Genomic DNA, 15638 nt, shown 5'->3' on the forward strand with positions numbered 1-15638 from the left:
ACATGTAAAATTTAATTTCAAATAAAAATAGCAAAAAATAACCAAGATAGTTTTTAAGAATATATGTGGAATTTAGTAGAAGATTCCTTTGTAAAAATTAAAATATATCTTAAAATCATACTAGCATAAAATATGCTTCTGATACAAGAATAGTGAATACATGGTCAAAGTATAGAAACACAAAAATGACATGGATATATGAAAATTTTACATTAATATAAGGTAAAACATACTGACAAAATTGTAATTCTTTAGTGAGGAAAAAACAAATTAGTTCCATATTTCACATTATATATTAAAGTATTTTTTAGGTAGATTGAAGAATTAAATATAAAAATAAACCTATAGAGGAAATGATCAAAACATAGTGAATGTTTACTTACATACAAGATGGGAAAGACCTTTCTAAAAATAAAATCAATTTAAGAGAACATAATAAATACTGTTGACCTCACGGATTGTTCATATATCATATTTGAAAATAAGATATCCAAACAACACAGAATATTGCAACAAAAAGTCTAACACGTGAAGGTTAAAGATGTAAATATTAAACACTAAAAATAATGTGTCAACTGGTTTAATAAAAGATAATATATAATGTTGGTGTGTATGTGGGGAAATGTTAAATCTTAAGCAATGCATGTGTTAATACAAATAGGTATATATTTTTAGGGGATAATGTAGCAATATGACTTAAGAAATTTAAAGTTTTCATTCTTTTGGCTATGTATTTTCTCTTCGCGGAATCTACCTAAACGAAGATGTCATTGTAGAACTATTCTAACAGTAAAAACAATTCAGCATAAATGTCCAACAAAAAAGACGACTTAGGTAAAAGATGGCATATTTCAGGAATGTAGTTTCAACACACAGTATTTTAAGCAGTGATTCTATTTATCACAAAATGTGAACCTTAAAGTAACAATATATAAATCTGTACATACAGTTTTCAGCGCCAAATTAATTTTATAATACACTACCTGTACATATAAGTAAAATGGAAGAATTTTAAAAATATTATCACTGCATAGTGAAAATTTTTTATACTTATTTTGTTTTTGTAAATAACCTCATGTTTTCAGAATTTTTGAAAGAAGTAGTCATTTATAATTAGAAAATATTGGAAAACAAATAAGATACATCAGGTTAACACACAAAATTATATCTCATATTTCAGAAATTGTTTAGTATCTATAAAGTAGAATTATTCTGATAACAATGATAAAATATTATATTTGCATATGTAGTTAATAACTATGTTCCAATAAGTTTTCAGTAAGAAATGCAGTAAGAGAATGGATACTATTATCTCAATAGGCCAATGATGTTTGCCAAACTTCATTTTTTGGTGAAGAATTTATATACATTTTCAAGGAGGATGGAATGTCAAATTTAAAGAGCATAAAGTTGGAATATTGATTTAAAGTCATCTCTTATCATCCAGTCATTTGAGGAAACACAAACCATGAGTGGACAGAGAGCCAAAGAGATTAAGATTTACAAAGTTATTAAAATATTATATTGATAAATAACATTATTTTATCCTTCAAATTTCAAGATTAGAATCTAAGCAGTGAATCTCAAAAATTAAAAAAATATTCTGGTTAGAGTTCTGTAGACCATATCCAAAGAGTATAAAATGGATTCACTATCTGGCAACTGGAGAGGGGAAAGAGTTTGAGAATAGTAAGTTCATAGCTAATGACTCTGTAGTCACTCTTTGTGGCATATCAGAAACCAGTGGGAATAGCTAGCACTGAATTGGCATTCCTGTTTCATCGGGAAAACATGAGATCCCCAGGTGGCATGGGTTTAATGTTAGCACTTAATTACCAAAGAAAAGATAGGCACAGTTACCATAGGAGACAGTATAGTCAAAGTGGTCATCAAAATATTTGACTCAAGAGACCCATGGAATTGTCTATTTGAACATGGGGTCCCTAGGAAAAAAAGTACATTTGTAGTAATTCCTACATGATCAGTATAAGTAGGTCAGATCTAGGTCAAGTGAACAGAAGTATAAGTTGAGTCATGAAAGTAGTGTCGTGGCCCCATAATCAATTCTCAGACTTGAGCCAATTTACAGATTCAGAAAAATTTGAGTGAAAGGTCAGATCCCTTTGAGGAAAGATGGAGCTACATTGTCAAAAGGTATACTCTTAATCTTTCTCCTAACCATTCCCAAAGAAACAAACAGCTATTTACCAAGGTGACTGTGCAATGGGGAAAGTGCCATAATAGTTTTGGGGGCTTACTGGACATTAACTTGGAAGTAATACTAATTCCTGCAGATTCAAAACTTCACTGTGGTCCCAGAGTTAGATTAGGGGCTTACGGTGATTGATGGAGTTTAGTTCAGGTCCAGTGGATCCATGGTCCCATCCTGTAGTTATATCCCTAGTTCCAGAATAGATAATTGGAAGAGACATATTCAATGACTGGAAGAATCCTCATTTGGGAATAACTCTGCTTTTCCAATCACAAAGAAAATAACTTACTGCCTTCTCCAGGAAAGATAAAATTTTGTCTTTTGTCTGTGGGGTATTTATTTTTGTTAAGGATCTGCACTAGTAGTGCCCTCTATTTCACAGCACACAATAGGATCACAGGAGGTATTCCATGGGAAAACTCAAAAAGAAAAGTATTTCACATTAAAATATATTATGAGTATGGGGACAAAAATAGGAATTATATAATAATCTATTTATTCAAAAATAAATGCTCATATTATATTCAACCACAATAAATATTTATGTACATCAAAGCATTAAATATTATGTATTTTTGCTAGAGAAATATCAGGTCTTCTGAAAAATATATATTAACTTCTTGTTATGCATAAACACTTTGGGGAAATTAAAATTGTCTCCACTTGTTAAGAAAATGAACTGAAGGACAATACTTGATCAGAATGGAAATTTATAAGTTGTTTCTATAACCCATTTCTTCCTTAGAATTAATACTAATAAAAGAACTGTAAATGCTACTTTCTTTGAAATGTGAATAAAATGTTCAGCCAAGGGAGTATTTTATAAATCCTGAGGTATTATTTATATATTAGTGTGTCTGGTACCCAAACTAAATTACAGCTCAGACAAGGGACTGAAAGGTCAGGTTTATTATTCACTTTAGTAAAAATGTAACCACAACACTTGTTTCTACATCAGGGAGTATTATAACCATCATTATAACTAATAATAACAATGAAAATAATACAGCCACAATGTATTTTGCATTTTTCAGTAGACAGTAGGGCTTATGGCTAATAGTCATTTATATTTACACTGAAGCTTTTTATGGAGGAGTTCAGAGTGGTTTTCGAATAGTAGCTCATTAATCATTTCAACAAGTTAGTTGGAAAGTTATTATCCCAGTTCAATAGATGGAAAAATTATATCACAGAAAGGTCAGATACATATTTACTTGTCCAATATTACAGAAGTAAAGTGAGTCAGTTTCAAGTCTCCCAGACCTTTTCTTCACCCCTTGATCTAACCATTGGACCAATGCAATTTTGGTCCATACTATGGTTTGACCATCAACCTAAAGTACTTTAAGGCTGATCTCTCTGCTAAGACTTTTACAGACCTATAAACACAGAAGAAAATAACAATTTTTCATCTGTGGAGATCATACTAAAAAAGACTCAGACACAATTAATTTCTATTTCTTTTTTAAGTCTTATTAGAAATATTTAACAATATTGGTGTCAATTTAAAATTGTAAGTATCAAAAACTTAGTAGTGAAATGCATCATGATTAAATTTAAGCTGCAACAAACAAGCAATATTTTCAGGGCTTCAGTTGAACAAAAATGCATTTAATAGGAGGTACTTAAAGGAAACAAGAAATCAACTTTCAATAATTCCTACCCTTGCAAATAACTAGATAACTAGGCAAAATGAAAGAACTGATGATTCAGTAAATGTGACTTGGGGGGAGGAAGGAGGAATTAAAAACAAGCACAGAATTTAAACTCAAAGACTTTCTCATTGGTTTTAAAAAATCGGTGTAATTTCAATGCTTTATATGATGATACTTAATTTTAAAAGAAGACAGTGAAACAAAATTATTATTCTAAAATGAAAATATACTGTGATATGAATTAAATAGAACTGACTAAATAAAATAACTTCAGGTATTTTTCCTTTGTCTATATTATTAGCTATCCCAAAGTCCGTGTCTATATAGTTCTGCACTAACCTTGTAAATGACCCAAAAGTGAAATCAGTCATGACCATACACATTCCTATTTGGAAGTATATATTCACTTATGAGATCCTAAAAAAGAGTGAGTTTTCTTAAACAAATCCACTTTAGCTTGCCTGCATTGAATATTTAAATAAAGCATAATTTTTTCTTTAAGTTTTTAAACTCAATGGGATTTGAAGATTGCAACCACTGAAATACTAGGTAAAAATGACATAAATTTATGCAGGAAATTTTGTTTTATCAGTACAGTTTTCCTTTACCTTAAATTTTTCTTTAAAACCAATGTGATAAAAATGTGTAATGTATCTTACTTTCTTCCACAGAAAGAATTTACATTTAAAAAAGAAAAGAAAAAGATGACACTTCTTGCTAGGTTTAATGATTATATCTTTACCCTTTTGAGGTCTGAGAATTCAGTAAATATAAAGACTGAAGTAAAGGAGAGAATAGAACTTTCCAAGAGATGGTAGTATGGACATCCAAAGATTCAGAAAACAACCATGATAAATGACAGAAGAAACAAAATTATTTTGATGGCTTTAATTTTTTTAATGTCATGCCCAAATATTTACTTTTGAGGCAATTCATATGAATGGGACAAGTAATAAAGAACAGGGTCTATTGAAGACTGTAATATATATTACTTTAATATTTGTGTGCAATATACATTTTAGCACTTCAGAAATATTTAGGTGGGGTATATGGGTATTTAATTGCACATGGTTGATTAAACACAATTATATTTCAGTTACTTTTGTATTTATATTTAAGAACACCATTTATATAATATCAAAATATAAAATCTCATTGCCCTATGCAAACAATAATGCTAAATATCACAATCTTATTTAGTTATGCATGTGTTTACTACTTATTTGATATCGAGGCAACAGTTTTTGTTCAATTTTTTCCTTTTAGTCAAACTTATTGATAATTTTTGGACAAGTTATTTCTGATTTTTAAAAAATATTTTCATAATTCCTTTAACCATTCATTAATGGATATCAGCTTTGCTGGCTTTTCACTCCCAAACCTTAAGTTGATAAGTATGTAAGATTTGGCTTAAAGTCAAACATCTTACTCTTAAAAAACAATTTTCCTACCTCTACATTTGTTTAACTTTAATTTCTTTTGACAATGAAAACATTATTTTTTAAACTATTTAGCAGGAGTATGAATCATAGCATTTGCATATATTGAGAAGTTTTAAGCATATTAAAGCAGTTTATTAAAAAGCCAGTGATTTTGATACCACAGGAAATAATGTGCTTTTTCTCAACTTTCTTTAATTTACAGCTAAATGTTTAATGGCCTATGGAGTGCCAAGAAAAATACCCTCATAATTTCTCTTTCATTTTAAAATACTGAGATTTTGTTAAATTGACCTGACGAATGAGACCTCTTTTGGTACTATAAAAAGCAATTTTAATTTTTAAAATATAACATCACTTCCATGCTTTTCACTGATTCAAATATGCACAAATATTTCAAATCTCCCCCATTGTCTGATTTACAGGTTGCAAGTGTTTCACTTTGATTTAGTGATTCATGAAACTCTAGAGATATGAAAATTCTGATGAGTCACCAAGTCCCCAATGCTAATATTACTGAGCAACTCCCAATACATAAAGCTATCTATAAATGTAATTCCTGAGAACTAGGATGACTAGATTTTATTCAATATAGAAAAGTGTCAAGAAGAAAAATTCTGAAATCATATGAAGATTACTGGGGTATGTCAAAAGCTGTACATTCCTGACCATAGCATAGTCAGACTTTTCAATTTGATAACTTACTAAAATTTTGTCCATGACATGCTAATGCAAACTTATTCTAAAAAAGGTAATTAAACCCCTTATCATCAGTTTAAAATCTTTCCTAAATTAACTATGTCAGGCTTTCTTGGAAGCTGTCACTCTTTACGATTACCATTTGCAGATTCTAATGAAAACTCTATTCACAAATAGATTTTAACCTAATCAAATTCAGAAAATAGTGTTTTTAAAAAATCAGTCATATTTTAAATGTTTTCAAAATAACTGGTTACTTGCCAGAATTTAAAAGATATAAAAATTTTTGTGTGTGCTTGCATGTATGCATATGTGTGCATGCGTGTGTATTATACATTTTCCCCTCAAGCATAAAGAAATTATAATGTTCCTCACCTGAGTATGCCAATTTTTATTAACTAGAGAAGTTCTTTCTTTTCTCATTGACAATGAATATAAATAACTCATTTTTTCCTCCATATCCTTTGCTCTTTTAGTCCTGGGAATGACTGCTGGGAGTTTACAAAATTTAGTAGTCTGAGGAATGCTTTGAGTTGGGATATATTGTGCTAATTACATATATTCATTTAGTGATGGGTCACAGAGATATGAAGTGACTAGCCCAAAGTCACACCAAAAATGGCAATGTGTAGTTTAAATTCTGTTTTTTGAAAAAGAACATTAAGACTACCTAGACATGAGATACTAATAATTTTTGAGAGATTTCAACATTTATCAAAAAGTATATTCGTGACTAACAAATTCTGGTAATTATAACACAGGATTCCTTCACCAATATTTCAAATGTCTAAAATAGACAGGAATTTTAATGGAAATCTATTTCTTTCTCTGTGTATATGAACACGTACACATACATACACACAAACACACACATATTCTCACACATAAATATACTTCATGTGAATGTACAAAGTAGAGTTTCAATTATAACATTTTGACATAACACGGCAGTAGTAAGCCACCAAAATGAAGTTTATTTTCTATACTTTTGTACTGGTAAAGTATAAATTAAACTGAAGGATATTGGGCCTGCTTCACTCACAAATCCTCTTTGAACATGCTTTTTAGTTCTTGGAAATTCATCTAGTATGGTTGAAAATGCCAATATCTGAAGTGTAGAAATAATAATCCCTCTTAAATCAATAGTTTGGATCTGATATAATACATTCAATAAAAATAAACTGTTAGAAATGGTCTATACCACCCACTGCACAGCAGTAAAAGAAATAATGTAAGCCCAATAACAGCCATTATATTTATATTTTACTTGATTTTGAAGAATTTTAACTAAAATATCAAATATTGGAAAATATATATCTAATGTCTCCTATACTCCCATTTTCCTAATGGCAGCACTCTTAGCATTATGAGATCATTAAATTTTATATTTCAATTAGTTAACTTTTAAAATACTTTGGATGGAGGATTTCTTTAGAGACCACTTTCATTTATTCATTCATTTTAAGGTTTTACCAATTTCATTTTTTTTTTTTAATTTGCAAGACAAACTTGAAGTGTTCTCTTCTTTCCTATAGTCACAATGACTAGTTTTAAAAGGTCCTTGCTATTTTCATTTGATAGAACATATCCTTGAAAAACCAGGCTATCATGGGACTCCTGGGGGGCCCAGCAGTTGAGTGTTTGCCTTTGGCTCAGGGAGTGATCCAGGAGTCCTGGGATCAAGTCTCACATGGGGCTTCCTGCATGCAGCCTGCTTCTCCCTCTACTTATGTCTGTCTCTGTGTCTCTCATGAATAAATAAAATATTTAAAAAAACAAGAAAACAAACAAACAAAAAAAACCCAAGCATTCAAAAACTTTGTTCTGTATAAATTTTAAGTAAAATCTGGTAGGCAGAATAAAGTAACTTCATAATGCTTATAAATATTTTTTAGTGAGATAAAGCTATGCAAAGTTTCACAAACTATTTTCAAAAGTACATATTGCAATTTTCTCTCTTTTTTGGCAATTTTCTCTTTTAATAATACTTTACTAAGCTTTAGGCAAAGCTTCCTTTTGGCTTTAAGTTCTTTCTAAGCACATATTGAGGACAGACAAATTAAATGATTCAGTTCAACCAAGCACACTGCTCCACTCAAAGTACCATGATTAAGATGTATGTATCTATTAGAATTGTGCCATATATCATATTAATTATTCACAACTATCTACTCTATTCTTCTTTTATAGATATAAGAGATTTTTACTGCCTAAGGTATTATAATTATCTTCTTCAAAGTATTAGCCTCAAATGTGCATGTGGAATTTTCAAAACTAAAACTTACAGAGAATATAACCAAATTATTCACTTATTGAACGCTATATTTGTATGTTAGCTCACAGACACCATTCTAATTAGGAGTCTTGATATTTTTATTTCCTTCTTAAAAGGAATAGACAAAATGAATATTTTAACCATATTTAGATCATGATAACTAAATGTAACAGTTGTATAAGTGGAATTTTCAATTTAATGCAGGTTTTGTTCAAGGCACTGTCTTAGAAAATTAGCATTTAGTGCTAAGATTCCTAATTAAATATTTATGGCTTTATTGGGTAGAGTTTGGTGTTTTGAATTGAAAGAAAAAGCCTACCTCACAAAATTGTATTATAAATGTTAATGACTCTTTATTTTTCTAAGCTATTCATATGTGATGTTTACAAAAACACCAGACTACAACTCAGCATACCTCTATACTCCTAAGAAATCACAAACTTGGACAATTCACTTCTTTCTCCTGGCTTCATTTTGTAGAGACACTTTCTCAACAGGAGAAATTTTACTCCATGGTGACAAAGACATAAGGGGGAGTTATGTCTGCAATCATAATTTCTAAGAATTTGCCTTTTCTCATTTCTTGTATCTACCTATAACTGTAATAGATTGAACATCCTATAAAAAGGAGAAGTGGTTGCTGCAATGTTCTGATGTGTTTGTGTTTCAAAACAAGTTAACATTCTCTCAAATGTAGCTTTATTGGACCCCTTGAGTTAATGGTCTTAGATGTATAGCCTACCACTTTCCACTTTTTATGGCATGGAGATTTTGATCTACTTCAGCAGGGTTGCCATTTCAACTTTCTTCATTACAATATTTAATTAAATTCTTCGTTATTTAATGTCTTAACACCACATTCATCTCCAATAATAATACCACTGCAATTTCATGACCATAACCTCCCCACTACAAACTATATATAATATCAAAATGTGTTTTGACATACTCATATTTTTATGGAATAAAACATGCTTTTATTTTCTTCCTATCATGATAAAGCCTAAGGTCTTTGAAAGAATAATCTCTGGAACTAAAGGTCTCTGAAAAGTTTTAGACTATACTCAAGTCCTAGTTCTTTAAGAATCTTTCTTCTTAAAAAAAAATATTTCTTCTTTCTTGGTGATTATTATAAACAAAAATCACTTTTCTATGACAAAAGTCAAGAGAAAATGAATGAATGGACCTGGATTTTTCTTTTCTTTTTTATGTTACTAGCCTTTAAGAGGATCTCAAAATATAAAGAGAACCTAGAATAAAACAAGATGGATGAACTTCTTTTACTAATATTCATGTATATTATATAAATATCAACCTGCAACAAAAGCATCAAGCCTTGTTAAGACTTTTATACAAAATCTTTTATTCTTTTTAATTTCAATATCAATTGCTCATACAGGTTTTTTTTAGGGATTTATTATCTGGGATTACTTTTCTTATTTTCAATCATATACAAAAAGGAGAAAATGAACTCTCAAGAATAGCTCAGTATTTCAAATTCTACTAGGTTGGAGAATATTTAAACTCAGTGCCTTGTCTGAAAACATTTCATTAGCATCTGCCTTTAGGACTATAGAGAGATTGGGTATATATTATCAAAGAGCAAATTATTTTTTCCAACTGTTATAACTAGTAATAAAAGGAGAAATACTCATGCAATACTCATGAAAACTTTCCTCTGAAAAACTAACCATCTAAAATTGAATATTAAAACAACATACTGCCAGAACTTTCTTTCTCCATTACTTTATTCTAGTAACAAGGCCTTGGCAGTCACAGTCTTTGTACTTTTTGATCAACTTTACCAAGCAAAGAACAATTTGCATCCAGTACTACTTATCAACAGGTTGGAAATCTGTGACTATTCTCTACTCCTACGCATGTTAGTGTAAGTGATCTTTAAAAGTAAATGATCAGAAATTGGATCCAAACATATTCTCTCATGAAAATGAAAATAATGTAACATGGAATGCCTTCATTTGAAGCTAATGTTACAGAAAGGGGAAATACCAGGAACTCAAATCTCTCTCTCTCTTTATTTATAAATATTTGTATCACTTAGTTTTGGATAAGTTTAACAAGAATACACATTATTTCTTTTGGGGATGACAGCAACATTGACAAACAGTCCCTGTTATGCCTGTCATTATGTTATTGCTAAATCATCCACAATATCATGACCTGATTTTAGTTACCAGGGACATAGCCAAAACATGGAATTTAAGTTTCATTGTGATTACATACAAATAGCCAGCACTTAAGAAAACCTATGAAAAGTGATATATGTCCAGTAATAATAATAAAAAAAAATGGAAGGAAGGAAGGAAGGAAGGAAGGAAGGAAGGAAGGCAGGAAGGAAGGAAAGAAGAAAGACATCTTTTAAGGGCCTAATACAATTACACAATAGGCCTCTGACATTCTCTATGCTGGTATATAACTAAATGGCAAGTAACACGGAAACAGTTATCCCTGTGAGATCCCTGTTGCATGCTTTAAGTATAACTAAAAATTTACAACAAAATCAACCCTTGGGTAAATTGCTCTTTGGTTTAAATCTTCATTACCTCCTGGAATTTTGGTAAAATCACTTTGTTTTTAAATTAAGCTGGCCCCTCCTTCTTTACTCCATTACAGAAGTCAAACAACAAGAACCAGACATTAATTTTAGAATGAAAAGAGTTTTGTGTATATGTGTGTTTTTAAGTCCAACCCCTGTATACAAACTGTTAAAAAAAAACAGATGTTTTAACATAGTGTTTTATTCCAACTTAATCTCATCCTTGAATGAACTTCCTTCAAGTTTCAACCATTAAAAAAACAAAAACAAAAAAACAGTCAATTTCCTGGTGGTTGTAATTTAATTAAGTAACCTCTCACACTGAGCAAAAACCCAAAAGCAAAAGGGGTCATTAATCTTTCTAGTGATTAGACACCTCTAGAGCTTCAAACATTTACCTCTCCTTCCCCGCAGTAGAAATGCTTTTAGGAGGATCATGGTTCATACCTCACATTCCCTGGAGCCAGAGATGGTATATGTGCAGGGCCCAGATCCATTAACGGATATATCCATGGTCTCAGAGTTTGTAGGCTTGTAGTCCACATAATACTCCTGTAAAGGGGAATTCATTTGTCTTTCAGACTCTCTGGTCTTTTTCCGCCGCCTTTTCATAAGAGAGTGTTGCTGAAGTTGTTTCATGCTGGCTGGGTAGCGTTTCCAAGACACATAGATTACCAAGAGGATCATGGCCACCGAGAGAAACAGAGCCACACTCCCTGCAATAATTTTGTGAAATGAAACATGCTCATACTCTTGCTCTGTGCCAGGAATCTGAAACCCTGGGGAAGGGCTTGGTGTTTCAAGGGTGGGCTGGGTGGGGTCAGATTTGGAAAATGTAGGTTTAGGGATAATCAGAGGCTTCTGGGGCGTTTGGGGTACCAGGTGTGATTTTTCTGTGTTGACCACCTGAACTTCAGAGCAGATATTATATGTTTCCACTGCATCACTAACCTTTTCACCCTGGATATGTTTAGGTCCTGCACATATCATGGTGCTTTCCTTATTTCCTTTGAAATTCTTAAGCCAATAAAATAGAGGACAAATGCTCCGACTGCATTCCCACATATTTCCAGACAAAGTGATGGATATTAATGATATCCACGCATTGACAGTTTCCTGTGAGATGTTGGTAAGCTTGTTGGAATCCAAATTCAATTTTTGCAAATTGGGTAGACATTTAAAAGTGCCCGGCTCAATTCCTTGGATGTCATTCCCTGATAAATCCAAGTTGTGTAAGGAACTCCAAGTCCATGTCAAGCCTTGGCTAATGGAGCGAATCCTGTTCCACTGTAAGTAAATTGAGCGGAGATTGAAGAGACGTGGAAAATGAGCAAAATTGATCTTGGAAAACTGATTGTGCTCCAAGTGGAGCTCTTTCAACTTCAAGAGGCCAGCAAAAGCATTTCGGGACAAGCTTCGAAGACGATTGTAACCCAAATCCAGAAAGTCAAGATTTCGACAGTCTTGAAAAACTCTTATGGGCACAGTCTTTAATGAGTTAGATCTCAAGTGCAAAATGATGAGTTTCCGAAGACCTTTAAATTGTTCCGATTGCAATGTCTGAAGTTTATTGTAGGAGAGATCCAGATTTCGGAGATTGGGAACTGGGTGAAATGTTTTATTGTGCAGATAGGTAATTTTGTTGGAGCTTAGAATTAATTCTTTCAGTCTACGGATCCCTTGAAATGCATCTTCATCCACTGAGCTAATGTAATTATGGTCAAGATAAAGCCATATAAGCTGGTTAAGGCCGGCAAACTGATTGGATTTGAGTTTCTGAATGCTGTTGAACCTTAATGATAAGCCTTGTGACCCTCCAGAAATGTTCTCAGGGATATCTGCGAAAGCATGAGACTCACAGTATACAATTTTGCCATCACATCTGCAGTTCTTTGGGCAAGCTCTCTGAGCCCCCGTGAGCATAACAAGCAGCAGTGTAGGAAGTAGCACTAGCACCACACGCATGCCTCTCAGCTGCGTAATTAAATGGAAACCTACAATATTAAAAAGAAGACAAATGCACATTGTAAAACTATTAATATAAATCACCACCAGCTTACCGATATCGGGCATTTCATCTCGTGTAGTAATGGGACAGTTGATATACAAATAACGTATTTAGCATTTGAAGTCTTATTTTCTTCAGTGTTGTACATTTGCTATCATAAGGTTTCCTTCTTTCTTCCTTGATTTTCAAATCACCACAGTGCCGTGGAACTAAAGAAAAGCCTTCCCGAGTTTCTTGAGTTCATATGTTCGTCAACACTGAAGAGCACACAGCCTGCTTATCACTTAATGCCAACACTGGAATAACAATATTTGGCTAGTCACTCTGTCGAACATCAGTACCAAAAGGAAGAGTACCAAGTCTTCTGGTAATGGCAAAAATGTGACTTAGAAAACACCGTACTTGTACATCTTTCGTAGTTAAGCAAACAGGCTTTGATTTGACAAGAGAGCTTCAGTAAGCTGTCAAGGTAACCCAAGTTTGCTCTGCCTGAAATTATATCCTTATTGCATAATGGAATAACAATGCATGGGCTCCGAAAAAATGGCATTGGGACTAGGATGGGCAGCCAATGAAGCATGGTATGAAGACTAATAACAGTGGGAGGTAGTCTCAATGTGTTAATAAGCATATATGCTCTCAGTTTTCAGGAAATTCTGCCTACTGTGGCTCTCCTGCCCAGTGATATACCAGCTCAGAGCCCTAACTACTGGTAACACAGAACAGTCCAAAGTTAAGATTGTCAGATTCTTATTAAGTATTTCCATAAAATGCAAAATAATCTTGTGTAGTATTAGTTTTGCTCTTATTTTTAACATAGTTGCTTTTGCAAATTTGGGGGATAAACAAGGTAAAGCAGTAGACTGACTAGTCCCCTCCTCCCCTTCATCCCGACCTGCTCAAATTTCTCACTGACTTTTTTTTTTCCTCCCCTACCTCTATTAACTTCAGAAAACCTGCAAAGTTGCAATGTATTGGCATTTCCAAGTCATAGCATGGTAAGGGGCTTCTCTCCTCTGCCAACAGTAGATTTATTATTTATTAGCGGTAGGGGGGAAAAAACCTGTGTGCTGCAGTTTATTTCTCTTAAATATTCATTTTTAACCAAGAAGCAATCAGCCAAACCTCTAATCAAAAAACTCTCCTTCTTTTACTCAACCAGTTTTTTGTTTTGTTTTGTTTTGTTTTTAATTTGAAACCCGATCTTGCTCTCTGTCCTCTTGCCAGCTACAATCTCATTGAAATACATTCCAGCTCTTCCAGACAGGAGAAAGGGGGGAAAAAAGCCAGTCACACTTGAAAAAATAAGACTGGCAAATGACTGCTGGAAATTTGGAAGCTGTGTTCAGGATACAGCTTCAGAGATAAAACAACCCCTTGTGCGACCTCTGATAAAGTAACGACCCCACCCCTACAGACACGCAGTAAAGTGTTAACAATCTTCCTGACAGCGACCAGAAATACAAGCGTGGTTAATATTATCAAGAAATAGAACCAAACACAGTATTTATCTCATGCTTAATTCCCAAGCTGTAGAAACACACACACAAGAGACAGCCTTAAAGATATTTCTCTAGAGTCTGTTTAAGTCCGCGTTATGCATTTATGGATTAGAAAAAAAAAAAAAAAACTACTAAAAGGAAAATGATCTAAAAATATAATAGCAACTATACTGAGTCAACTGGCAAACTCAGAGGCTGCTGCTTTTTGCCTGTTTCCCCGTCTTTTATCAGCTAATGCCACGACTGAGAATAGGAAGCCAAGAGGATCAGCTTTGCAAAGAAGGAAACAAAAGTTCACTTACCCATCCTTTGTCATCCAAAAACGGTTCCCCCCTCTCTCAGCTTTCTTCTTATTTGGTCTCTCGTGCTGAAACCACCACCACCTTCATGACACAGTGCGGCTGTCATTCACACCATTCTGATCCGGCATGTGAGCTAGAAGCCCCATACAAACTTCCCCGGAGAGGACAGGCAAAAAATATATATACATATATGAAAAAAATCAGCATGGGGTGGGATGGGGGGGCAGGGAAAGGAAGCCGTTGGGGGGGAGGGGGAGGGCCTCTAGGCTCTGAGGACCATTGTGTAATTCACCAGAGACCCATCAGCAGTAATTGGCAATCTGTGCAAAAAAGCTACAGCCCATTTCAAAGGTAACCAACTTCTCTGTAAAAAGAGAGGTAAAAAAAAAAAAAAAAAAAGAAAAGAAAAAAAAAAAAGAAAAGAAAAGAAAAGAAAAAAAATCTTCAGAATACCTGGCATTCCTTATTGTGCTGGCTTTTGCCATTCCCAGATAAAGCAATTCATCCTCTGGATTTTCAGTTCTTGAAGCAAGTAGGCCTCCTGTGCTGTATGAGACCCCAGTTTAAAAGCTATGCAGGCTAGGTTTATCCATTTAGCTGGTCAGGTTTAAAGTGTTTTGTAGCTGTGCTGAGAGGCAGCCCTTGTCTAATTCAGAAGGCTTTCCAGAGACTGATGATGCTCAGAGCTTGTTGGTGCTAATGCTTGAGTTTGTGATACACTGAGTGCCCTCCGCTGGAGAAAACAGATTGCACATTAAAGACGGGAACAAGTGAGCCTGTCAGTGGTGTGCAGCCTTCCTTCTCTCAGAAAGGGAAATTAAAGGCACAGGATCACTTTTTTTTTCTCTCTACAATAATATGTATATAGTCTGAAAAGCTTATGACAAGGATTTCCATTCAGTGACATTAAACATTGAGTAAAATACTGGCTCTCTAAATATTATCCAATTAGCAGTTTTTAAAAGTTGCCTTGGCCCTTTTTTTTTTCT

General features: G+C 33.2%; 1 protein-coding gene across 3 annotated transcripts in view; it reads right to left on the reverse strand.

The window, feature by feature from the left end:
• The window catches only part of LRRTM4 (leucine rich repeat transmembrane neuronal 4), a 708453-nt gene extending 693048 nt beyond the window's left edge, over positions 1 to 15405 (reverse strand). For 2 of the 3 annotated variants that reach the window (XM_072769986.1, XM_072769985.1), the window contains exons 1-3: positions 15103 to 15404; positions 14650 to 14800; positions 11285 to 12831 (exon numbers count right to left, since the gene is read on the reverse strand). In XM_072769986.1, coding sequence (XP_072626087.1) covers positions 11285 to 12831; positions 14650 to 14653 — 1551 coding nt within the window. In that variant the 5' untranslated portion in view covers positions 14654 to 14800; positions 15103 to 15404. Of the gene's footprint in view, positions 1 to 11284; positions 12832 to 14649; positions 14801 to 15102 lie in introns of all 3 variants that reach the window. The other variant, XM_072769984.1, reaches the window with a different exon arrangement.
• Between the last annotated feature and the right edge of the window lie 233 nt (positions 15406 to 15638).

The sequence above is a fragment of the Canis lupus genome, chromosome 12, assembly GCF_048164855.1.
Source record: "Canis lupus baileyi chromosome 12, mCanLup2.hap1, whole genome shotgun sequence".
Lineage (NCBI taxonomy): Eukaryota > Metazoa > Chordata > Mammalia > Carnivora > Canidae > Canis > Canis lupus.